Here is a 25,262-nt window from a genome sequence, read left to right as displayed (position 1 = left end):
TGATATTAATGTGATATGATATAGGATTTGAGGGTTTCGGCAATTTTTTTTTGTTGCAGTAGAGCCCTTGTGGTTCCTTGTGTAAATCGAACGTGTGAGCATTTTTTACTCCTTTAAAGATCATTTAAGAGGACCGTCGCTATTATCTCCTATTGTTGGCGTGTGACGGGAGAGATTCACTCTGTTAAAGAGGGTTTGGCTAATACTCCCTCTGTGGACCAGTGGTTCCCATAAACAGGATCTGACCAGTTTCTTCTAAACTCTTCATACAAAAGCCTTCTCATTTGTTCGTAGACCTGACGATATTTCCTTAAAGAAAGTAACTAATCTCTTCCAGTCATGATGAGTAACACCGACATTATTAGTGACTTGCCCAATGAGTTACTCTTAATGTTTGCCAAGGCGTGTCAGGGCCCTGAGGATATTGCGAGTCTTTCTCTCACCAACCAATTCTTTTATGACTTGCTTTTTGAGCAAGTCGACCCTGCTATTGCTGGTTACGCGGCCATCAAAAGTGTCGACACCGAGTGTATTTTACGTACGATGAGGATTCATGGACCAGCTGCCATTGATCTCGGACTTCAGCATTCTCATAGCGTGACGCAGGAGTACGCACTCCAGGCCGTCGTCTTAGCTCAAAACCCGGTTGTTTTCGGTCTTGTTTCCGGTTTCCTCACTTTCGGGCACGTATGCCTTGAGGAAGTCGTCGACATGATGTGCTCGGAGAGGAGACCCCAGATGTTACACCTCCTGACCCCATACTTGACCCAGGACCAGCTCCTCTATTGCTTCCTCTGCGCCGTCCAGGACAACATCCTTTCCATTGCTGATCCAATATACCGCTTAATCGAACCCGAGTACCGTGTCGATATCTGTAACCAAGGGCTTCTCACTGTAGTGACCTCAAACCTCTCCGAGGTTCGTCGTTTGGTCATCGAGGGGTGCTCGGTCGTCAACCGTAATAGGCACAGACTCCTCCACTTTGCTGTCAGCGTGGGACCTCAAAGCACTTTCAAGTTCACTGCTGTCGACATGTATGAGACTGTCCAACTCCTCTGTGCCGGGGGCATCGATGTCAACGAGGAAAACGAAAGTGGTCTTACACCGTTACACCTTCTCGCTCGCTTCGGGCCAGAGAGGGTTGGTGGATTAGGTGATCGTGGGATCGCGGACTTCAAAGATGCTCATATCGGCTGTGTTCGAACGATTATTCAATCCGGTGCAAAGATTAATCTGATCGATATGAGGGGTTGCACTGCGCTTTGGCATGCTGTGAGGTCCGGAGAGACTGCGATGGTGCCTGAGTTGTTAAAGGCTGGTGCTGATATGGAGGTTCTTGATGTGAACGGCGAGAGGGCTGACCAGATCCCGATGGGGAGCACTAGAAATGTGGTTGTGGCTGCTGCTATGGTTGTCGATCATTTGAAGAAGGTTAAGGAGGCGATCAGAATGAGGGGATAGGAAGGAGAGAAGCGCCAGAGGAGGGCGACTTAAGTGATTATGGGGCAAACTTTAGGTGGGTGGTTATACTAGGTATATCGTGCATTGCATGAGTTATTGCAGTGTTATTTGTTTCATTTTTTCGATTCAGTATCGAAATATCTTCGCTCTGTAGAGAGATGCGGCTCTCGTCATGCTTTGTCTTTTACTTCAAAGATTAAATATAAGCATTTTCGTTTCAAATCAAATCATTTTCTCTTGTACTATGTGGCGCCAATAGCTATGTTTCAAACTGCTACGAGTATGATCTCATAGTGCTCCCTTCCCAGACCTTGTGAAAGAACAAAGTACTAGATGCCCGGCGGCACTTTTCTTTTACCTTTTGCATTGGCAATTGTTTTTAATCTCAGAACGACTTGTATTAGAAAAGGAAAAGGATCGATAATTTAAGCCGGAAGGTACTGATAGCCTTATCCTAAATTAATATCCCATTATATTGCGATACATGATCCGCATATACATACGACGTATATCTGGATTATATCAATTTCTGTAGTTTTTAAATAGGCATATCAGTTTAGGTCAACAATTAAACCCCCCCCCAAAAAAAAAACTGCCAGTTTCGGACCCGCGGCCACCCACTTGCTTGGAGTTTACCCTGCAGAACAGAAATGTTGTTTTATCTCACAGCTAGCTACCAAATTATAATTTATGGATTTACTACTGGCCTCCAAAGCCCAAACTAAACGTACACATAATAACCTTTTCTTCCCAGATGTATCATTTGATCAGGATCAAGATATCGTTGGGCTGTATACTACTTACATAGGCTTAGATAAAGCTCGAGTGGGTAGATCTTCGCAGATCAACTCAATCGCCTAAATTTGATTGACCTCCAGTGGCTTTAAATATAATCTACGTATTCCCAAACTGTATTGATATTATTTGCACACATACATGTCTATATAACCAACGAATTGCATGCACCGAGTGGATTATTCAGATCGTACTCATCTACTCTACACCTCAGGTCCGTTTGCTCACTTTCCGATATACGTTTCCATGAATTGGTGTACTGTATGCATGCAACTTCGATCGCAAAGACTATTTCTTCACTATGATTTTACCTTTTCAATCAGCTTCTATGTAAGAGTATCCCTTGGACGGATGCAAGTGGTCAAATTCGCGGCCTGGACCGTGCACCACTTAATAAGGGAATTGCCTTGCTTTTTACGGTTTATAACAACAACAGAGCCAATAAACAATTAGCAATAGTTACCACAGAAGGTTAGTGATAGCTGAAAGAGGTAGGTCGCGAATTTGACCACTTTCATCCGTCCAAGGGATAGAGCTGATGATCTTGCACTAAAAATAGGCCACAGGAAATATATACGCCATCCGTTAGAAAGGATCGATCGACCCGGTGTAAGGAAGGCATCAAATATCATTTCCGCTTGTATCGGAGGACTAGGCATATATATCTATATCCCGATGATAGTGGTAGGATATTCTGGACTTAGACATTCAGTAATGACCCTAGCCCCCCTCACGCAACGACGGAGCCAGTCCAGTCTTCAATCCCGGGAACGGTATATGGGAAAGTTAAAATCCTGACTACGGAGGTTATTTATCTATAAAATGTGATTTTTGAGTGTGAAAGCAGAATATATCATAGAAATAGCCTAGAGTTTAGGCAACGGTTATAAGAAGTGGTATTAGGGAGATCTATGCGGATAGACATGCACGCACAAGCCCCACGCTTGGTGTTACGTTTTATTCCTTGCTGTATTTTTAAGTTTTTCTCTTGTAACGGTTGTTTGCTACACGTGGAAAGAAACTATGGACAGAAAGAGAACATGAAAATTTAGACTCGAGTTTTTTTTGTTTACAAGGTTGAGTTACTAGGGAAACCGCAAGATCGACCTCTTCTAAATTTAAACAGAATCCCTATCGTTGAACTTATATACCGTAAAATTGAGATCCACCGTAAATCCTGTATAGCGCGTAATATTGTTAGACCTCTATCGGAGATGAATGAGTGCGGAAGATGGAGAAGAAGAGGTCTTACAAAGACATCAGGATGTCAAGGCTGTAAAGAGGAAAAGAGTATGGAATGAAATAACTCGAACTGAGCACTTAAAGGGTGGCGGAGGCGACAATTCGGGCGTATTGAAGGTAGGAATGTGTCGTGAGGAACAGGTACTAAAGTTTGTTTAGCCGTTGATATAGCGAATCGGAATGAGGAACTAAAACATACGACAGCCGGTTGAGATATAACCAACCACCCTCCCTATTCCAAACTCTGTTTAATTAGCAGTGCCGGTGGCATCCCCCGTAGCCCTAGCAGCAGCTTCGGTGGTGATGGCACTGCGCAGATATCCTTCAAGGACCTCAATGTCGTCGTTAATTTGATCCAACAGGGCTCTAATACGCCATTTCTTCTCGAGGAGCTCCCCAATGTTGTCACACAAGGCGGCACATGGGTAGAGGCGATTGTGCCTGATGTCGGATTGGACATCACGAGAGATGCATCCGTAGGTGGACTCGTAATTGGCTCTACTCTCGTATAAGAGTCTGAGGTGAGCGGTAAGAATGAGAGACCTCGGTGGGGGGGTTGTATTCCCAGGGTGGATAATTGGAGAAGATGATCTTTGTTCGTCCATTTGGTGTTGTGAATGGATGTGAAAATAAAGGGATTATGGGTTTTTCTGGTTTAGTGGGAAGCAGGAGAAAATGGGAAAGGTACTTGCTATTTATACAGTGCGCGAGAGCTAGCGTAACAAATAATCCCAAGCATGCACCTTTCTTTTGGGGGGGTGCAATATCATTTTTGGAGACCCGCGCAATTTCAAATAGTTTCGCACAGTAAAACGAACACGATAGCTGTATACAACCTCGGGATTTAAATTTCTATCCAGAGGGAATTTTAACAGGACGGCGGTTCATTAACCCCGCACTAGCTATTGCCTGGCGCGATTGTGATTATAGTAAACGAAATGGTGACTAAACGTGTCCCCCGAACGAATCATGCGCCACCTCTGTCACTGGGACATTGAACATGCATTCCAACGTAACTAACGTACATACACCTTTGAAGAAAGCTTAGTTTAGGAAACTTCAAGCTCTGACATGAGAATGTAGACCAAGGTTTCCAGTGGTTTACCGTTATATGGTTCAAACCGGTTTGACTGAACCGTTGAACTTAACAGTTGGTGCAGTTCTTATCGCCCTCAATAAATAGTTTGAACGGTTTAGAAATCTGCAAAACCAGTTATACCTGTTGAGAAAGATGATAGATTTTATTGATTTATTCGTTCTTTTTGATACAGAGGTAGTAGAGAGAAGAGAAGAAAGAAAGTTCGTTGCCTGTGACTGCTACCATCCTTGTATGCATCACCCTTGCTCACTCGTCCTAACCCGGCCTTCAAGTTCCTCCTCACTGCCATCTGTACCTCACACTAATAAGGTGCATAGGACGCTCGAATTCAACACTTCCCCTCTTCCTATGCTCCCTCTTCCTATTCTCCCTCCAACACTTCCCCTCTTCCTATACTTCTTCCGAGTGAGAGACCTTCATTTAGAAGATGTTGATCATTCTTGTTAGCTGTTGATGACGAGGAGCTGGAAGAGCCTTTGTCAAGAGATCTGCTGTATTCTCATTTGAAGGTATGTATCTGAATATGATATTGCCGGCTTTCTGCTCATGATGGGAGTGATGGAACTTGACATCAATGTGCTTAGTCTTTTGCTTCACTACGCCGGTTTCAATCAATTTGAGTGCTCCCTGATTGTCACACATTATCGGTATTGGTTCATTATTCGGAGTCACTTGGGAGTTTATTGAACTGATTATGTCTTGATGAAGACGTCGAAGCCAGAGTCCTTCTCTGGTGGCGTCCGAACATGCAATATACTCGGCTTCCAGTGTGGATAGAGCCACCACAGTTTGAGATTTTGCCTGCCATAGAATTGGCCCGCCAGTAATACCGTTGCCAGTAAAGATACAGCCACCTACTGACTTTCTGTCCAAGGTGTTGCCTGCCCAGTCAGAGTCCGTATAGCCACAAATCCCCAAACTGTTTTCGATTTCTGAAGATGCCTGCTGACCAATGAAGTGAATTTTGTAGTGTGCTGTACTTTTGAGGTATCGGAGTACTCTTTTTGCCGCTGTCAAGTGCATTTGCAGTGGTTGAATATTATAACGGCTTAGAACAGTAACAGCAAACGATATATCCGGCCGGGTTCCCAGAGCTGCATACATGAGGGATCCGACAATTGAAAGATAGAGATTTCTGTCCGCAACAAATTTGTCGTGGCAATTTAGATTGTTGAGATCGATATTTGGATCCATAGGGCTTGAAACAGAATGGGAAGACTGCATTTGATAGCGGTTGAGAATACTTTTGATGTATTCGCTCTGTGATAGTGTGATTGACCTTTGTTTAACGTCCCTCTCAATTTCCAGGCCAAGAAATCGTTTCACTGGTCCTAGGTCCATTGTTTGATATCGGTTTTGGATTTTCTCTTTGATATCACTGCTGCTGTCATTGTTGCCAGTAGATACGAGTAGTATATCATCCACATAGAGTAGTAGTAGTACGCTATGTTGAATATATAGATTTGGATCGGTCGTGGATTGCTCAAAACCGATTGATAGTAGAAATTGGTTAATATCTTCGTACCAGAGTCTGGGTGCTTGTTTAAGACCGTATAGGGCTTTCAGTAGTCGAACACAATGTATTGAGCTCTGATACAAATCAGGGTCCAGCCAGTCGATACCAGGTGGCAATGACATATAGACATTATCTCTGTCTATCTTCGGATTAAGGAAGGCGGTGACGACGTCAAGGTGGTCCACTCGCCAGTCATATTTTGCCGCTAGGTTTAAGAGCATGCGTACTGTTGTAAGTTTCGAAACGGGTGCATAAGTCTCTTTGAAATCGATTCCTTCAACCTGCTCATAGCCTTTGACTACCAATCTCACTTTGTATCGTGTCGTACCATCTGGATTCAGCTTCCTTTTGTATACCCATTTGCTCCCTATTGCATGGATTCCGAATGGTATACCTGATTGATTGTTTTGAGATTCGCCTTCCTTTGCGTGCTGGGGCTGATAGCCTGAAAGTTCAAATGTATTATTCAACAGAAGCGATTCCCATTCATTTCTTGTTGCCTGCTTCCACAATTCCGAGTCTGGTCTACTCATAGCTTCAGTGTAACTGATTGGATCATTACTTAGTACTGATTCGGGGTTTTCTGTTTGGTTTGTATTTGTCAACGAGACAGATAACATGGCTATGAGTAATTCCTCGGAATTACTTATTTGATCAGCGTTATTGTTGGCTTCCGTTACTACAGCTCTATTTCTCACAATCCGTGAATTGTCTTTCAGATTTATCTGTTGATTGTGGGACGATGCTGATGTTCAATATTAGTACAAGACAGTAAGGGTTATCACGCATGTGGCCCATTGGTATTCAGTCTGTTACAGGAACTACGGAACACTGTTCTAGAGGCTTAGGACAACGAGGAATACGAGTGACGGGTTGTGATGCGAGGACGGTCGGGTAACGAAAGGACAAGTATAGAAAGGTATCGGGTAGTGTTGGGGCACACGGTGTTACCACACTAGTACTATACTATTATGACGGCACGCTTACTATTGGGTGTCTCACCCGGGATAGAATAGAAAGCGGGGCTTACGGCTGTAGGCTGTTCTACTTAGGGAAGTAGGTCTAGGATAATAGTATGGTACAGCCCGATGACTGGCAATTGCAAGGTTCATGGTTACGTGTCGGAATTAGAATGGAGGACGGGACTATGCGGGGGCGCTTTTCTATCTGGGTTATCTTCGGGAACGTTATCTTATTCTATTATCGTTGTATCAGTTAGTATTAGAAAGCGGGCCTTGGCATAGGTTCCAACATGTATAAATAGGGCTTGATTCTGCGAAGACTTGAGGGTATCATCAACCATCAAGTCAAGAATCCGAAAGGAATAGGGGACTACAGAACAGCGACTCGCTAAGACCTGTAGAGACCGCCGATTTCTGAGTAATATCTGTTTGATGAGTTGCAAGTTGGACCTGGCGGGTTTCTTAGCGAGGTATTTACTACCTACTCTACGCTATTGGAAACACTAGAGATCCTTGAAATACTTGAAGAGCAAAGCCAGATTTTATTTCTTAAGTACGCTTTACATAGTTACTGTTGTAATCGGCGGTAATTTTTTCAAATGTATGGCTTATAGGAATGAAACACTATATTGTTCCTTATCCCTAACTTTTACTCTTTACCTATCGCATACACTACCAAAGTCTCGATAAGACAACTACTCGCTTAAACCAATACTCTGAGTATTTTGCTTAGTGGCGGATAGTCACCGTGCTCTCAGTAGAGGAATAAGCGCTTAGTCTATTAGAAAAGACCAAGGTACTATATGCACCCCCGAGTGGCAACAGCAGCCATCAACGACTACCTTTGCGCTACATCCTTCATCGTTCGAAGAGGAAGCGCCGAACATCTATACTGCGGATACCTTCACTACTCAGGTTTCTTCGCAGAAGCAGGAACCACCGCTACCTTCGAGGAATACGATCCCGAAATCCTCAACTACCCAGAACTCTTCCCAATCAAGATCACTCTCTCCCAACGGTCTTTCGGACTTGCTCATCCAGCCCCCTGGTTCATTGCCCAACCCTGGTGCAGAAGGCATCCACAGCTCAAACTCGAGCAACTTAGCAATGTCAAGGGCTCATCAGCAACGGTCGGAGGAAGACTACAATATGAAGAGTTCAATCGCCTTGAGAGATCGAGGTATATTAGAAACCCAGGCGAAGAGGCGCCACAGGAAAGAGAGAGATGTGCCGATAGGCTCCCTCTTCGCATCGACGAGGCAGGAAGAATCCTATGGGCAGGCGAGGAGGCGGCAGGTAGACCACCGGGAGTTCTCCCCATACGTCACCCCAATCAGAGAGAGATCCTCTACTCAGAGGCCCTCGGTACCTCGGGTAATGGACGACGACGAGGATACCAACATGGACGTAGAGGAACGACGGGTGGAGAACCCTTTTGGCGATCTCATCGGGCAAGAAGTCCAGCGACAAGGGGCTCCAGTAGTACAGCAACTCAGCCGCGGGATCGAGGAACTCAGCATGCACGTGCGGGATATCCCCATACTCAGGGAACTCACCCGGCAGCAGCAGGAGTATACCAACAAGATCGTCGAGGACCTCCACGCCAAGTTCGCTGGGGACAGAGCCGAACGCGACAGTCAGCTCAACCAGGTCATGGCTCAGCTACGAGCGGAATCCACCGCCGCTACCAGCAACCTCGGCCAAGTCCTTGGGCAGATCGTGGAAGCTACTAGGGCGCATCAGGAAAGGCAGGAGCGACAGGATCAGCACATAAATGCGCTGACCAACTTCGTTCAGCAACTCCCGAAAGATGGCCCTGTGCAGATACCCGCGGAGGTTATGGCTGCCCTCGAGAGGATGGAACGGGACAGACAAGCTGCGATAGAAGACCAGTTCGCAGGAACGAAGAAGAACCTGGAGGAGATTATTGAGCAGATGCGGTTAGCAGCCAATAGAACGGCAGCAGCCCCCGAAGGCTCAGGAGGTGGAGGCGTAGTACCCCCCCAACCCCCTCAGAACCCCCCTAGCAATTCCGGAGAGAGACCGGAAGGATCAGGGAGCCAACCCCCCGTACCCCCTCGCTCCGAGGCAAGGAGCCAGCAAAGTGAACAAGGAGGCAGGGGAGGCAATGGCAATAACGGCAACGGCGGAAACCACGCAAAACCACGAGGCCCATCCCCCTCAGATTCATCCAGCTCCTCCGATTCAGAGGACGATCGTCGAGCACGCGAACGAAGACAGAGAAGACGGGAGGAGCGAAGACGCCGTAACAGGCAGCAAGAGGTAGATCTCATGTACCCCCTCGCACCACCCTGGGAGATACGCCAAAACAGGCAAAAATCCCCTTCTCCGGAAAAGCCGACGAAGACGTACGACACTGGATCGACCAAATGGAAGTCTTAATTGAACTTCAGAGGAAAGTCCGGTGGGACGACCAAACTAAGATCCTGTGGGCATCCCTCGAACTTACCGGGAGTGCGGCAAAATTCTGGCGAAACTTCGTGGAGCGACTATCGGTAGACCCCAGCATCGGAACATGGGAAAATTTCAAAAACGAATTACGGATTCAGTACGGCAATCGAACAAGTCAAGAACAAGCCAAACAGAAGATGGATAAGCTCCGTCAAACTGGCATGATCGATGACTACATCAATGAGATGCAGAATCTGGAATGGGACGCGAAGGTCGGACCCATCGTAATGAAATCCATGATCCTAACAGGAATAAACTCCTCGCTGGAACAACGCCTCTCAAACGCGATCGAGGAACCAGAAGATTTCGCGGAATGGCTAGCCTGGGTTAGGAAGGTCGGACGTAAGGATCACGAGGTAAAGGCCCGGAAAGAAATCTTACGTGGCAAAGATGTCGTGAAACCTCGTGAGGAGAAGTCGGAACGGCGAAAATCGCGCAACCCCGCACCTCGGAAAACTTTCTCCGTGCCAGCGCACAACTCCAAGGCCTCGGATGACCTAGGTGTCACCAAGGACGAAAAGGAGAAGTGGCAAAAGGAAGGAAAGTGTTTTCGTTGTGGTAGAGATAACCACTTCGCGAAAGATTGCGTGGCGACGAGTAAGGTCAGGTTAACCGACCTGAAGAGGAAACGGTATCCTTCCGGAGGAAAGGACCACGGAAGGGAGGGTGAAAAGAAGCGGAAATTGGGCCCCCAGAATGAGGCGTTTAGGGCAAGGATTACAACTTTGGAGGATCAAAATTGATTGGGTATTTCTATTTTTCGGTATCTCATGTTACGTTACGGGTTTCTTTCTACTTTGGGCTATGGAAACAAGGGTTTTATGTATTACGGGTATTTTTATGGGTTGGCCACGAGATTTTCTATATTTGTTTTATACGCGCGGAAATTCAATTCTCTTTACACACACTCTGAGGATGGGGTTACACCCCGAAACGCCTGGTGCATAAGTGTTGTACCATGATCTTCATCGAACACTCGAACTCTCTATATAAACCCTCTCACCCCACGCTCAACGAAGAAAAATCATCGAAACCCACACCCAAAACCAATACAAACCTTTTACCAAACCAACATACAAACATGTCTTCCAACACACAAGAAACTCGTCTCGAGATCGAGATCTCTTGGGACCACCCCGCAACTAGCACCAAACATGTCGCAACAGTCAATGCACTCTTAGACAGTGGCACAGAGGACTGGATCATGTCCTGGGATTGTATCCACCGTGCGAAAATACCTACTCAACCTCGACCAAAGCCTCTCATTATCAGACAGGCCGATGGTACCCCTATGCCCAACTCCGGCGCTCACACCACCCAACCTCTTTCCCTCCGCATCGGCAACCATCTGGACAGGGCTATCACCTGTGAGGTTGGCTCGTTTGCAGGAGAGGACCTCGTCATACCACATCGATGGCTCAAGGAGCATCAACCAACCATCCATTGGGGACGCAACAGTGTTAGCTTCCATAGCAACAACTGTATAGTCAATGGATGCTTCGTATCAGTCGAAGACATCTACGATCAAGACCCAGAAGAGTTGGTCATCAGGCTGCTGAGGGCGTCACCCAAGAAGCAGATGACGATCGAGCAACACCCCTTTTGGGCAAGAGCATTGGTAAACGAGGCTCTCGTTAGTGCTATACCGGTGGAGTTTCAGGAATACGCCGACGTGTTCTCCAAGGAAGGAGCCGCTCGACTACCTGACCACTCTGAATGGGATCATACCATTCCTCTTATGGAAGGAAAGCAGCCTCCGTGGGGACCGATCTACTCGCTCTCCCCACCTGAAGACAAGGCACTCCGAGAATATTTGGACGAAAACTTGCCCTCCGGCAAAGTAGTCCCCTCCACTAGCCCAGCAGCGGCACCCGTCCTGTTCGTTCCGAAAGCTAATGGTAAGCTTCGGTTATGTGTCGATTTTCGCGGTTTGAATGGAATCACAATCAAGAACCGTTATCCACTGCCGCTCATGAACGAGCTGGCCGACGCAACGAAAGGAGCACTCTACTTCACGAAAATAGACCTGAAAAATGGCTATAATCTGATTAGGATTGCTAAGGGCGAAGAATGGAAAACCGCTTTCCGAACGAAATACGGCCTCTTCGAATATAGGGTAATGCCTTTTGGCTTGACCAACGCTCCTGCGTCGTTTCAGGTCATGGTCAATACCATATTCAAGGATCTTCTAGATCAAGGCGTAGTAGTCTACTTGGATGACATCTTAATGTATTCGAAGACTAGAGAAGAGCATACGACTCTTGTACGGGAAGTTTTGGAGCGACTGCGACGACACCATCTATACGGAAACCTCGAGAAAACGGAGTGGTATCAACAGGAGGTAGAATTCCTGGGATTTATGCTATCAGGAAAAGGGAACCGAGTATCACCAAAGAAAGTCCAGGCGATCGAAGGTTGGTTAGCCCCAACCAAGGTCAAGGAACTTCAATGCTTCCTCGGCTTCGCCAATTTCCTAAGACGGTTCATCCACCGATACTCCGAGGTTTGCAGACCTATGACCGATCTCCTGAAGAAAGGTTCCGTATGGAAATGGGGCAGGGAACAGCAAGAGGCGTTCGACGAGCTCAAAGGGAGATTTACGTCTGCTCCAATACTCCGACACTATGACGAACACCGCGAAGCAATCGTGGAAACTGATGCGAGTGACTGGGCTGAGGCCGCAATACTCTCTCAGGTGTTCGAGGACGGTATTCTACATCTGGTAGCTTACCACTCTCGCAAGTTCAACGAGGCAGAGGTTAACTATGAGATCTACGACAAGGAGATGCTCGCAATAGTTTCTGCCCTCTTGACTTGGAGACATTGGCTGGAAGGGACGGACATCCCTATCCAGATACATTCGGATCACCAAAACCTGCAGTATTTCACAACGACCAAGAAGTTGTCGAGAAGACAAGCCAGATGGGCCGAGAAGATAGCACCTTTTCGCTTCAAGATCCATTACCGACCAGGCGAAAAGAATGGCAAGCCAGATGCACTTACAAGGCGTCCGGAGTTCGCAATGGAAGGGGGAGTAATGCGTGAGCAGCCCGTAAAACAGCTACTCAACGCAGAGCAATTTGTCAGAAAATCACGGACCAGCATAGAAACTGGGTCTGAGGTGATTGGCAACCCCGAAGAGGAATGGAATCAGTTGGATCAGTGGTACGACACACCAAGCGTAGGGCTGCCTCAGCCACTACAGGGTTGGTATGAACAGGAAAGACGATGGGTTCGGAGGATGGTTCCGGATGAACACCTCCCTGACTCAAACCTTGAGATCTTTGGGCCACCGGAGGCTGCTATCGTAAAGGTAGAGCCTGCCGCTGAATGGAATCCCGATTCGAATGACCCCACCCACGATGGTCGATGGGTAGTACCGGGCTACGCGGTCAAGCAAGTCATTGAAGAACATCATGATCGACCCGTAGCGGGGCATCTAGGGAGGGATAAAACCCTTGAGTTGATCGATAGGAACTACTGGTGGCCAGGAATGTCCACGGATGTAGCCAACTTCGTCAAGACTTGCGATGTATGCCAGAGAGCCAAGCAACGTCGGAGACACTTGTCACTCCCTCAACCCCTAGAGTTAGCCACCACACCTTGGACTGATATCTCAATGGATTTCGTAGTAGAAATGCCCAAGGAGAAATCAGGATTCCGTAACGTATTGGTAGTCGTGGACCGTTTTACGAAGATGGCTCACTTCATTCCAATGACGGGGATCAACGCGGAACAGACCGCTAACGCATTTGTCAAAGACATCTGGCGTTTCCACGGGCTTCCTAGGAGCATCGTCTCTGATAGAGGAACACAGTTCGTGTCAGCATTTTGGACGGCAATTACGGAAAGATTGGGGGTTCGTAGGAGACTCTCTACTTCATTCCACCCGCAAACCGACGGCCAGACGGAACGAACCAACCAACACATGGAAGGTTATATTCGGGCATATACGGCAGGAACAGGGAAGAAATGGAAGGACCTGTTACCTATCTGCGAATACGCCTACAATAATGCGAAGCATACGTCGACCGGACAATCACCGTTCTACTGCAACTATGGCTTCCACCCCCGAACGGATTGGCCTACGGATGCAGAGATCGAACGATTAGATGCCAACGGGAACAACTACTTGGATGAGATCATCACGGCTCATGAGTTAGCGAGAGACACGCTACAGAAGATCTTCGACAGGATGGCGTCAAAGCCAGGACCGGCAGTACAGCGGTTCACTATCGGTCAGAAAGTCTTGCTGGACACTCGGAACCTGGGAGGATACTCCAAGTGGTCAGACAAGTTCACCGGGCCATTTACAGTTTCAGCAGTGGTGGGCAATCGGGCTTACCGTCTCGAACTTCCGGTAGAATGGAAGGTTCACGACGTCTTTCACGAGATGCTGCTGCGACCCTATCGTGAGGACCCGGATCCCACTAGAAAACAAAATACACGAAAGCGACTGGCAACACCCGAGCCACAGGAGGCATTGGCAGACGAGAATTTCCAGCCAACCTCGAACATACGACCCCATACGCGAAGTCGAGGCCCAGCGATCGATAATGACCGGGCTCATAAGCGACAACGGAACAGGCGGGACTAAGCTCGATACCTTTCCCTACTCTATGACTTTTCCCACAGGGTTTTATTATAGAAGGGTTTTAACGGTCGAGGGCGACGTCTAGGAAGGGGGAGTAGTGTTACAGGAACTACGGAACACTGTTCTAGAGGCTTAGGACAACGAGGAATACGAGTGACGGGTTGTGATGCGAGGACGGTCGGGTAACGAAAGGACAAGTATAGAAAGGTATCGGGTAGTGTGGGGGCACACGGTGTTACCACACTAGTACTATACTATTATGACGGCACGCTTACTATTGGGTGTCTCACCCGGGATAGAATAGAAAGCGGGGCTTACGGCTGTAGGCTGTTCTACTTAGGGAAGTAGGTCTAGGATAATAGTATGGTACAGCCCGATGACTGGCAATTGCAAGGTTCATGGTTACGTGTCGGAATTAGAATGGAGGACGGGACTATGCGGGGGCGCTTTTCTATCTGGGTTATCTTCGGGAACGTTATCTTATTCTATTATCGTTGTATCAGTTAGTATTAGAAAGCGGGCCTTGGCATAGGTTCCAACATGTATAAATAGGGCTTGATTCTGCGAAGACTTGAGGGTATCATCAACCATCAAAGTCAAGGGAATCCGGTTTACAATATCATCAGTTTAAACGCTACAGAATTATCACTTAGCACTGGCCATTTCCCCAAACACAGTCAACCTACTTTCATCACTCTCAGGTGGATATTCGTAATCGGTTTCATGACCGGCTTCGGAATTCATTCTTTCCGGAAAAACTGTGTCCTCATTCGCTTTACTCATAAAACGAATGGCGTCTTCATCCAATACTGCTTGACAAGCATTCTCATCTTCCCTGAAGATGACATTTGAGCACTCAATTGCCCGCCTGCGATTGATATCCCATAACCGCCATATCTTTGTCGTATCATGAACGTATCCAAGAAACATACATATTTGTGATCTCATTCCGAATTTCTTGTCAATTCGTTGTTCCTTTGGTATGAACTTGTAAACGGTACAGCCAAATCTTCGCAAGTGTTCTAATTTTGGTTTTATCTTGAATAGCTCTTCATATGGTGATTTGAAGCCGGTTAGGCTTGAAGTAGGTGTACGACGGTGTAGGTAAGTAGCGGTCTTGATTGCCTCCGCCCAGAATTTCATATCCAACCCGGCATTCAATAAAATGCATCTAGCTTTTGTGTTAAGGGTTCTGATCATACGTTCTGAAACCCCGTTCTTATGTTGAGTATATGGAGGTGATGGTTCATAACTAATACCAGCTTCCCCGAGTATTTGCTGGAACAGCTGGTTGTTATATTCTCCTGTACCATTGTCACATCTGAATCACTGTATTCGAAATCCTTGTGCCTCAATCCACGCTTTAAAATGCTTGAATTTCTCACATATCTCTATAGCGGATTTTGTAATAAGGAAATAGGTTGACGTATAACGTGTAAAGTCATCGATGTATAAAATGTAATAGGAAGCTCCACCGATGCTGGTTTTTATAGGTCCACACAGGTCTGAATGAATCAGTTCGAATGGTTTCACCGTTTTAGATACTGGAATTCGTTGATACGCTTGTTGATGTTTGGCTTGCGTACAGACTAAACATTTCGTAATTATATCGGTGTCATAATTGGAACTTGAACATGGTACTATACCCAGCAGTTGAAGCTTTTTCATAGTAAGATAGTTGACATGTGCTAAACGCTGATGCCAGAGATATAAGGGACTTGATTTCATTCCCTCTGGTTCTGACGGGGATATTTGTTTCACTGACGCTTCAGTGGGAGCCTGAGTAGGATTGACCTCGAAATTTAAATTTCCAGCCTGGGTGCTGGATGGAGCTATATCTAAAATATTTGACCGCGGTTTTGTAATAATATTACGAGCATTTCGGGTCATTGAACGAGTTGTCGCAAGTGCTTCGGGTATAATAGTATTGAATTTATAGAGACCGTTATTGATAGGTGCCTCTAGTAGAATTTGATCATCCCGACTGATAATGCATGTAGAGTTTGCGAACTGGGTGTTGAATCCGCATTGATCCAATTGAGAAACCGAAAGTAATGAGATTCGAAACTCTGGAATGAAGAGAGCACAAAGCTGTGTAGAATGTATAACGGCAATGCCTTGTTGAGTAACTTTAATGCGTGTTGTATCCCCTAACCTAACGTTTATTTCCGTATTCCATAATTGTAAAAATAGTCTCCTATCATTGCACATGTGATGTGTAGCTCCCGAGTCCACCGCCCATACTGTGAGATCATCTGACGTATTTCCGTTATCTGTTGCCAACATAATCTCACCTGTATATGAAGTGTATCCATGGAGTCAGCAACCAGACCCGGCGTCCCTCTCAACAACATTAGCACTGTAACTGCCCCCTTCCCCGCTGGCTCTGTATCTTTTTGGTGCTCGTAGTCTGGCTTCTTCTCCTCTCTTTTTGATCAAACAATTTACACTTGTATGTCCGCTCTCTCCACAGTGCCAGCATACCGTATCGTGAGTATGATTTTCCACCGTCATACTATGAGATTTCCTTTTTGCACCGAATCGTTTTGACCGGCAGTGTTCAGTGTAATGAGTTGATGTATTGCAGAAGTTGCATCACCTAGCGTTGAATGACTGTCCGAGTCCTCTCATGTTTCCTTTATTTCGAGGATTGACACCACTATAAAATGCTTCTGTCATCGAATCCGGTTGGGTACGCATTGAGCGAATGCTTTCATCTTCTTTCAATGCGTCGATGATGTTCTCAATTGTGGCATCGGCACGGTTCTGCTGTATCTTTGATGTCACTTCGAAACTGGTTGGTAAGGTGCTGAAAATGTGGGTTTTGAATGCGATGTCTGAAATGGCCTCTTCAGTACCCGCAATTTGATTTCGAAGCTCAAGCAGGCGTGAAAAGTAATCCCCAATAGGTGCACCTGGTACAGGTCGAAGAGCCATGAAGTTTCGATAAATGGTTTGCCGACCAACTGCTGAGCACGCTGTGTCAAGTCTTTCTGCGAGAATCGTCCACATCTCTTCTGGGTCATCAACTTCATCAATGTAAATCCGGACAGGTGAACTGCAGGAGTTGTAGATGACTGCAGCTGCATCCTCCCGGCGCTGCTCAAAGTCTTGACGCCTCTTGCGGCATCTCTCAATTTCCTCCTCCTCATCATTTGGTCCGGCAACTGGAGGTATCTCTTCATCTCCTGAGACTATCTTCCAAGCTAACAGGGCTCTCAAGAGACGACGCATGCTGTTCTTCCATGAAGAGTAATTGGATGGTGTCAGACGGTCAAAGGATCCTTTAGGATGTTTGAATATATCCTTCGTTGATGAAGTCATATTGTGGAAGGTAGAAGGAGGAGCGGGTAGGGGATGGAGCAGAGTACTATTGATCTGAGATGGAAGTGATGCAACCGGGCTCATAACCTGTTGAGAAAGATGATAGATTTTATTGATTTATTCGTTCTTTTTGATACAGAGGTAGTAGAGAGAAGAGAAGAAAGAAAGTTCGTTGCCTGTGACTGCTACCATCCTTGTATGCATCACCCTTGCTCACTCGTCCTAACCCGGCCTTCAAGTTCCTCCTCACTGCCATCTGTACCTCACACTAATAAGGTGCATAGGACGCTCGAATTCAACAATACCAACGGTTTAAACGGTTTATACACCTCATGTTCGTGAGCTCTAACACCCTAGTTCTGAGCTCTAACACGTCACTCCGAAGCTCGAACACCCTGTTTGAGAATGTGATTAGTTGTTTTTAGCACAGTTATCATAGTGAGTATGCCAGACATAGAACCGCGATTTAAGCGGTTAAACTGGTTCAAACTGTCAAGATAAATAATTGGTACAGTTGGTACAGATTTAGTCCCTTGATCTAGTAATCGGTGCGGTTTTGTGTTCTATCACAACCGGTTTCTACCACTAGAAACCTTGAAGTAGACATATGTGGCTATTGACAAATGATACACAGTACGTAAACCTCCGGCTGCGTAGCATACCTGGTATGATCAGAATGATAAGAACTAGATGTTCAATCTTTAATGGAAATGTGCGTACTGTTGTGGTGGACAACCAGAAAGAACACAGATGAAAAAATCGTTAAGAGGGAAAAAATATGTATTGGGGTCCTTGTACTCTTATTTTTATCTTTTATACAAATGGGGAAATGTTGAACATTTCCTAACTGAGACCCTACAAATTATCATAGTTTCAGGTGCCAAATTTATTGCGTAAAGGTAATAAGCGTTTTATCCCTCATATCGGGTAAGGAGTTTATGAGCTAGGGGTCCATATGATTATTCACAGTACTCACATATGCAGCTAATTCGTGTGGTACCTCCCGGCCCGTTTCAACAACTAAGTACCATCAACTCGTGACGTGTACCGAAATCCTTCAAAATAGATTACGAGTTGAACCCTTGGCAGTTGGGCATGGGGCAGCGGTGTTCTGCTTTGATGTGGGAGAGGGTGCAGAGGGGGCAGGCCGGGAGTTCTTGTTTGCATCCCTTGATAACATGGCCAAGTTTATAGCAGTGCGAGCATTGAGTTTCTGCTGAGGCTGACCACATGATGGCGCAGCGACGTGGTGGGAAAAGAGATGCATGGTGGTACCGATGTCAGCTGCTTCGGAGCGGGAGACCGTGATGACAATGGTGAAGGAGGTTTTGGCGTTGCGGATTGTGTCATTTGCAACAAGGAATCCGCATGATCATGGGGTGATACCTGTAGCTAGGCTGACAGCCTCTGGGAAGATACTTTGCAGTGTGGATTTGTTGCAGATGTTGTATAGGGGGACACCATGTATGGCGACGTGGATAGTATCAGGCACGGAGTGGAAGGAGGTGTAGGGATTGTTAGGGGTGGGGATCTTTTGGTTGAGGATGGTGGTGAGAATGTCGTTGGAGGGGGCGAAGGTGGTGTTTGGGACGGTTGAAGCGGCAAGGACTGTTACTGTTCCTTTGGCATTGACGGTGACTGAGAGGGCGGTGGCTGGGGCGACAAGGCCCTGTTTTGCCCGAAATTGGCCAAAGAAGACAGGGAGTCCAGTTGTGAGACGATCAGAGTCGGGGACGAGGGTGGGGGTGGTTTTAGTAGCGAAGAAGCGGCGCTTGTAGGTCGGGAGAGGCATGTTCTTTGGGGGATCCTACAGTCTTTCCGTCCATTTTTCCGTGTTTTCTTTGCGGCTTGGGGTGTTGTGTGGGAGGGGTTGCAGCAGTTCTGACAGCGTTGGCGTAGGAGATGGGCCCGGAGTTTGGGGGAGCACAGCGGGGAATGTTGGTTGCCACGTAAGGTTTCGGAGGTTATTTTCAAAAAATAAATAAATAGCGGAAGAGAAGGAAGGTGTACGCGCGTGTCATAAAGTTGATAGTTAGGTGCAATTCCGAGTGATAGATCATGACGAAGAAATATCAACCCTTCGACTCCTGGTACTTCCATACCTCTGGATGAGACTAGACCACTTGATTTATGTATATAAATCCAAAAGAAAGTTCTTAGGCTGAGTTAAACCTAAATGTATAAATAACCCAGCAATTCCACCGATATTGAAAGATCCACTGTCCGCCAAACGTGCGCTTCTAAATAATCTTGTGCCATAGATACAGACACTTAAAGGCGTTAGAAATTGTGCGAAGTTTGCATTCTTGCTCGAGTAGAAAGGTAGAGTCAATCGTAAAGTCAAAGGAGATAATAGTAGTTTCCAGTGATATTTCATAACTAGAAGGATGTAATTTCTTGTCTCATGGTGCCTTAACCCCCAGTCTACCAAGAAATACGCACTACGATGTATTATGTTATTCGGTTTTATTTAGCAGTATGGCTTCTGGCAAGATCACGAATCAATAGGTTTTTCCTCCGCTTCAAACTCAGCACCGAAGACCCGCGCATAACGAACTATAAAGACGACATATATAGCTAGCGTATAATAAGAGTTACTCTCTAAACCAACTCTGGCTAGTCACCACATTGGTAGTCCGACGCATTTATATGGAGATAATAGTTTATACGACGACACTTATGGGAGTTCTCGCCACTTTCTGCTCGGTGTGGGGTTGTTCTATATATATGTTACATGTTCAATACAGCTTGAATAATACTCAGAATGCCTGAGCTGCCGCGGGTCCCTCACATTATGACAGCTTAAAAGGGTCGCGAAGAATGGGGGTCCAGCAACATTACTTAGATCATCGACCCTTGCACCCCCCGCCCACCACTCTCTTCTAGGTAAATCATAACTTTAGTGGAATCGGTAACAGCGGCCGAGTTATGATCACATCAGGCAGATAGGGGGATATTCGACAGGCGGCAGTAGACATGCCGCAATAAACTCCGCCTTCCTTGCACTAATATAAGCTTTTCCGCCGGGTTGAAATGACATCGAGCACGACGACGATCCGGGATTTATATCAACGGATTCAGGCCGGAGCTGATACTACATTCTTTTCTTAACCAGGATGAAGGCCGTTTACCTTTAGCGGAGGCTCCGTACTATTGGGGGGAGGTAAATAAGCTCCCGTGCGCAGTGAAACGTCTGAAACACAACCAGATCCCCGCCAAAAACAGAGCCAACCACCTATGATAATGATAACGACAGACGATACCGGACGATATAACGGCAGGGATCGATCAGAAGCGGAGGAGCCACGGCCCCGGCCCCGCTGCGCACGAGTCAGTAACTAGTTCCCCCGCCGATGTCCGTGAAAACCTCACCACAACGCAAGATACATCATTGCTCGTTGATTATGAATGGCAGAACCTCGCCACAACTTGCAGATGGTTTGTGTCGCCGTGATATTTATGCGCGAGATCGGAAAGTAAAATGAAAACAGAAAGAGCGACGCAAAGATGGCTTCACACCCATGTGAAGCACACTCCCAGATCTAGTCGGGTGGGAACAAGGCGGCGAGGCGAGATTGTGTGTTCGTGAAGGTTTACCCAAAACTGTCAGGTATTTTTTTCATGTTCATAATTTGGTGAGGGGCCAGGCTAGGCCTTCGGTGGACGGCATCCAAGGTTGCGAGAAAAGGCCGCAGGTAATACACTTGACGCGGTTGAGTGTTACCCAAACCAAGTGTTAGATATGCTGTGTTGGAGTACATAACTAACCGGAGGGCTGCTTATGGACGGGAGAGTTAATACCAGAATACACCGTAACTAAAAGCCGAACTAAAAAACCAACTCACCCAACAGGGTACATAGTGGTGAAGTGTGACCCCGACGTGATTTGAACACGCAGCCTTTCGATCTGGAGTCGAACGCGCTACCGTTGCGCCACGGAGTCACCAGGGTTGTGAGTTGTGCAAATCCTTTGAACAGTCTTGGAGCCTACAGCTATCGGAAATGACTCTCCCCAAAGCTGGTGATGGTACGGTAGTTCCGAAGATAAACCTATAGCAGGGGAGTATTAATACCAAGAAATGCCAAGAAATGGGTCGGGACTTGTGTTTTCGCAGACGAAGATATGAATAAAAATGTGTTGCTCGTGGTCATTGTTAATTATGCGCTGCCGAGGGGAAAGGGTGGGGACATTGAACCTATGGTGTGAGATGTAATTTCAGTCTTGCTTTGGTACGCGTACATGGAGGGGAAAACGTTAGTATATGTGAAGGAGAGTGGATAGAGAAGAGGCTGTTCCACTGATCACAATCACAACAATTACATCGTTACAGGAATTACAGAGCACTGTTCTAAAGCAAAGGAAAGTGGAGGAAAACGAGTAATGGGTTATCATGCGAGGACGGTCGGGTAATGGAAGGACAAGTATAGAAAGGTATCGGGCAGTATTGGGGCACGCGGTGCTACCACGTTAGTATTACGCTATTGTGATGGTAGGCTTACTATTCGGTGTCTCACCTGAATAGAACAGGAAGTAGTGCTTATGGCTACGGGCTACTCAGGCTCTACTTAGTAAAGTAGCTTCAGGACAAAGTATGATACAACCTGATGACTGGCGATTGTAATGTTCAAGGTTACGTGTCGAAATTAGAATGGAGGATGGAACTATGCGGGGGCACTTTTCTATCTGTGTTATCTTCGGATCATTATGTTATTCTATTATCGTAGTATCAGTTAGTATTAGAAAATGGGCCTTGGCATAGGTTCCAACATGTATAAATATGGCAGGGTTCTGCGACAACTTGAGGAGATCATCAACCATCAAGCCAAGGGAATCCGGTTTACAATATCACAAGTTTAAACGCTACAGAATTACAGCTTAGCACTGGCCATTTCCCCAAACATACATCCAGAGGATCAGAACAATGAAGAGAGTAAAATAGCCGAATAGTGTAATCTTTATCAAGTAATTGCAATTCATGTTATAATAACCATGCATTCATATAACTACTTATAAAACGAACCTTTTTTTCCTGGAAACAATGTAAGACCTATCCAAACCTCCAAATTCCTGCCCAATAGGATCATTGACATAAGATTGCCCGATAAAACCGGAGGGAGTATATCTTCGAATTATACGAAGTGTTTAGACCGCATAATCTCAAACCTAATCATACTCGGGTAATCTTGTTCAGCAAATCCCATTCCTCCTCCTCCTCCTCATTGTCTCGGGCCTTTTCACGCTCCATTTCCACCTCTAGAGGCGAGTAGTTAGTAACTGAAAACTCTTAAAAAAATGACAAAGAATGAAGATCCCACCGTGCTCACAAGCGGCCACTTCTTGTGCTTGGAGAATATTCTCGCCGGTCCCAATGGCTTTCAACACTTGAATCTCCTCCCATTTGAGCTCATGAAAGGAATTCCCCGCCACCATCCTAATACGGTCAATCCATCGAAGGTGATTGTCAGAGAGCTCAATCAGTTCGAGGATCTCCCTGATTGGCGCTGTCTCCTGGTCGCCGAGAGGGGTACGACCCGTTTCCCTGTTGTAACCGGTGCGGAATAGGCGGACGCAAAGACGAGCCAGAGTGTGAGCACAGTCCAGGCGATTGGCGAATGTGGTGACGAGGTAGGTGCTATTTACGCCGATCATGATGCGGATTTCATCGAGGTCTGCGCGAAGCTCTTCCATAGACCCGAGCGCGTCGGGGGTGCCATTGGTTGTCATCTTGGTTGTTATAGATTTTGATTTATGTTGTTGTGAGGATAATTAGAGATATGTATTGCTGATGGGAAAGTGATCTTACGAAGTTGGTGGGGAGGGCCGGTGTTTATATAGCCGGGTGCATCTAGTAATGGGTACGGGCCAACTCGAGTGCATTTCGAGAACCTCGAGCCTAGCATAGATTTTGGTAGCACATTACAGACGGTGAGTAGTACAATATTATTTCTGGGGGACCGAAATAAAATAAATATTTATCCTCCATGCATGATTTCCATTAATATATATTTTATAAGGACTTTCTGGGAACTTTATCCATGTCTCTAGGTATAACTATGAGAGCACATGATCGAGCCCAACTCCAAGGCTCATATAGCTCGAGCCTCTACCTCCGGAATTAGAGCTCACTCGAGTTCTATAGTAGAAAGGTCTAGAGCTGGGGTGATCTCAGTGTCGTCGGATATGCGTGCATATATCTTGTGATAAAACAACAGAATCGTCCTATAATTAATACGTGATACGTGATGCTTTAGACACATTTTTATGTTGGAGATTTAATTGTCATCCAATGTGTTTACCATGACGTCCTATTTATAGCAACGAAACTCATTCCACGATATACATATGGCGTCACTAGGGTAATTTACGCATAGCAGAATGTATCAGATGAGAATGAAACGTAGCAAAACAAAGAATTCAATAAGTAAAATAAAAGACGGACGGAGTTTGCTAAGAGCAATAAGTATATGGAAGAACTCATTGACTGGATAAAGTGGCTTTCCGTCAGGGGTGGTTTTGTCATCAAGTAATCGTTGGGGAGAGTAAGGCCACGCGCCGTTAAGGCTAGTGAAAAGGGAGAGGGCTCTCTTATATATATTAGGACACGGGCTCGCCCACCTCTCAAAACAATAACAACACGTTCAACAAGTTATGAGCCCTTGTGCTTAAGAAGCGCAATTGGAACAGCAGAATCGGGTTTTCATCACGACATCTGTATGCTTCATCACGGGCTAAAGCAAAATCTGATTTTCATCTCGACATCTCTATATTTCCATCACGAGGCACCTCTAGCTGAAGCAGAATCGATTTTTGAACATGACATCTGCAGCCTTCATCAGCTAAAGAAGAATTCGGTGTTCATCATCTCATCTCCACGCTTCATCACCAGCTCTAGCGGATTCAACCGTCCCTGAGCTCTTTACCCTCTATCTCTCTCACACGCCCTGTACTCTCGCAGCAAGCTAACGATCATGTCCAACAATGCCGAGATCTCCCCCCATTCACATTCCCGAATCCACAAGTTCGATTGATCAAACTACAAGAAGTGGCCCTTCGAAATACCACTGATTCTCAAACAACGGCTCTGCTGGGGAATTATTTCCGGAACGGACATTCAACCAGATTCGGTTTCAGACAACGACATACCTGATCCGATATCGAGGGACAGTATCCTATGGCACCAAGGACAAAATATCATTCTGTCTACGATCCTACTCGCAATGGAAAGCTGAATGCTAGATAAGTACATGGATTATGACAATCCTAAGGGGCTCCGGGAGCGGGTGAAAACAGACTATGTCACTCAAATCCGGTAAAGCACATTTACTATACGGAAGGAACTGTATGGCATCCGCTTGCTTGAGTCCAGGGGTGTAGAGGCATATGGGTACCGTATTCAGCAAGGAGTAGATCAGTTCAATCTTGCTGTTGAGGACGTGTCAATGAAAATGTTCCGCGAGGAACACTCCTTCTTCCTGGTGAATGGACTGCCGGGGGAGGTTGAACATTGGAACGTTTGTATCCAGCTGATACAGGACAAAATTGATACAGAATTGTTGGATAAAAAGCCCGACGAGATTATCAACAAGCTGTTGAGCAGGGAAGCGGAGTTGAGGAAGAAAAAAGGAATCACCTCGGACACACTCCTCTACATTGGACCCCCTAACAATCATGGTAGGAATAGTTCTCGGTCGAATGAATGATAGAGCCATGAAGCAATGCAGCCATTGCGGATACAATGGACATACTATCAACGAGTGCTTCAAGGAACAGAGAGGAGAACCACCGAGTCAGCCTAA

At 46.2% G+C, this 25,262-nt stretch overlaps 5 protein-coding genes across 5 annotated transcripts; 1 reads left to right on the top strand and 4 right to left on the bottom strand.

Annotated features, from left to right (window-relative positions):
* Nucleotides 1-339: 339 nt before the first annotated feature.
* Nucleotides 340-1,461, top strand: LAJ45_03584 (uncharacterized protein; the record flags this gene model as incomplete). The annotated part of the gene is made up of 1 exon (XM_046113169.1): nucleotides 340-1,461. One exon carries the CDS (start codon nucleotides 340-342, stop codon nucleotides 1,459-1,461), a length of 1,122 nt encoding a protein of 373 aa, XP_045973462.1.
* A 2,285-nt stretch (nucleotides 1,462-3,746) lies between these two features.
* LAJ45_03583 (uncharacterized protein) lies at nucleotides 3,747-4,103 on the bottom strand (the record flags this gene model as incomplete). Its single annotated transcript, XM_046113168.1, has 1 exon — nucleotides 3,747-4,103. One exon carries the CDS (start codon nucleotides 4,101-4,103, stop codon nucleotides 3,747-3,749), a length of 357 nt encoding a protein of 118 aa, XP_045973461.1.
* Nucleotides 4,104-5,017: 914 nt separating this feature from the next.
* On the bottom strand, nucleotides 5,018-6,733 carry LAJ45_03582 (uncharacterized protein; the record flags this gene model as incomplete). The annotated part of the gene is made up of 1 exon (XM_046113167.1): nucleotides 5,018-6,733. The coding sequence occupies one exon, from the start codon at nucleotides 6,731-6,733 to the stop codon at nucleotides 5,018-5,020; it is 1,716 nt and encodes a 571-aa protein (XP_045973460.1).
* Nucleotides 6,734-16,736: 10,003 nt separating this feature from the next.
* LAJ45_03581 (uncharacterized protein) lies at nucleotides 16,737-17,465 on the bottom strand (the record flags this gene model as incomplete). Its single annotated transcript, XM_046113166.1, has 1 exon — nucleotides 16,737-17,465. One exon carries the CDS (start codon nucleotides 17,463-17,465, stop codon nucleotides 16,737-16,739), a length of 729 nt encoding a protein of 242 aa, XP_045973459.1.
* Nucleotides 17,466-22,633: 5,168 nt separating this feature from the next.
* Nucleotides 22,634-23,190, bottom strand: LAJ45_03580 (uncharacterized protein; the record flags this gene model as incomplete). The annotated part of the gene is made up of 2 exons (XM_046113165.1): nucleotides 22,634-22,719; nucleotides 22,782-23,190. 2 exons carry the CDS (start codon nucleotides 23,188-23,190, stop codon nucleotides 22,634-22,636), a joined length of 495 nt encoding a protein of 164 aa, XP_045973458.1.
* Nucleotides 23,191-25,262: the final 2,072 nt, after the last annotated feature.

Source organism: Morchella importuna (genome assembly GCF_003444635.1).
Source record: "Morchella importuna strain M04M26 chromosome Unknown Morimp01GS008, whole genome shotgun sequence".
Lineage (NCBI taxonomy): Eukaryota > Fungi > Ascomycota > Pezizomycetes > Pezizales > Morchellaceae > Morchella > Morchella importuna.
Note: the sequence above shows the minus strand (reverse complement) of the source record. Positions and strands in the feature narration are given on the sequence as shown.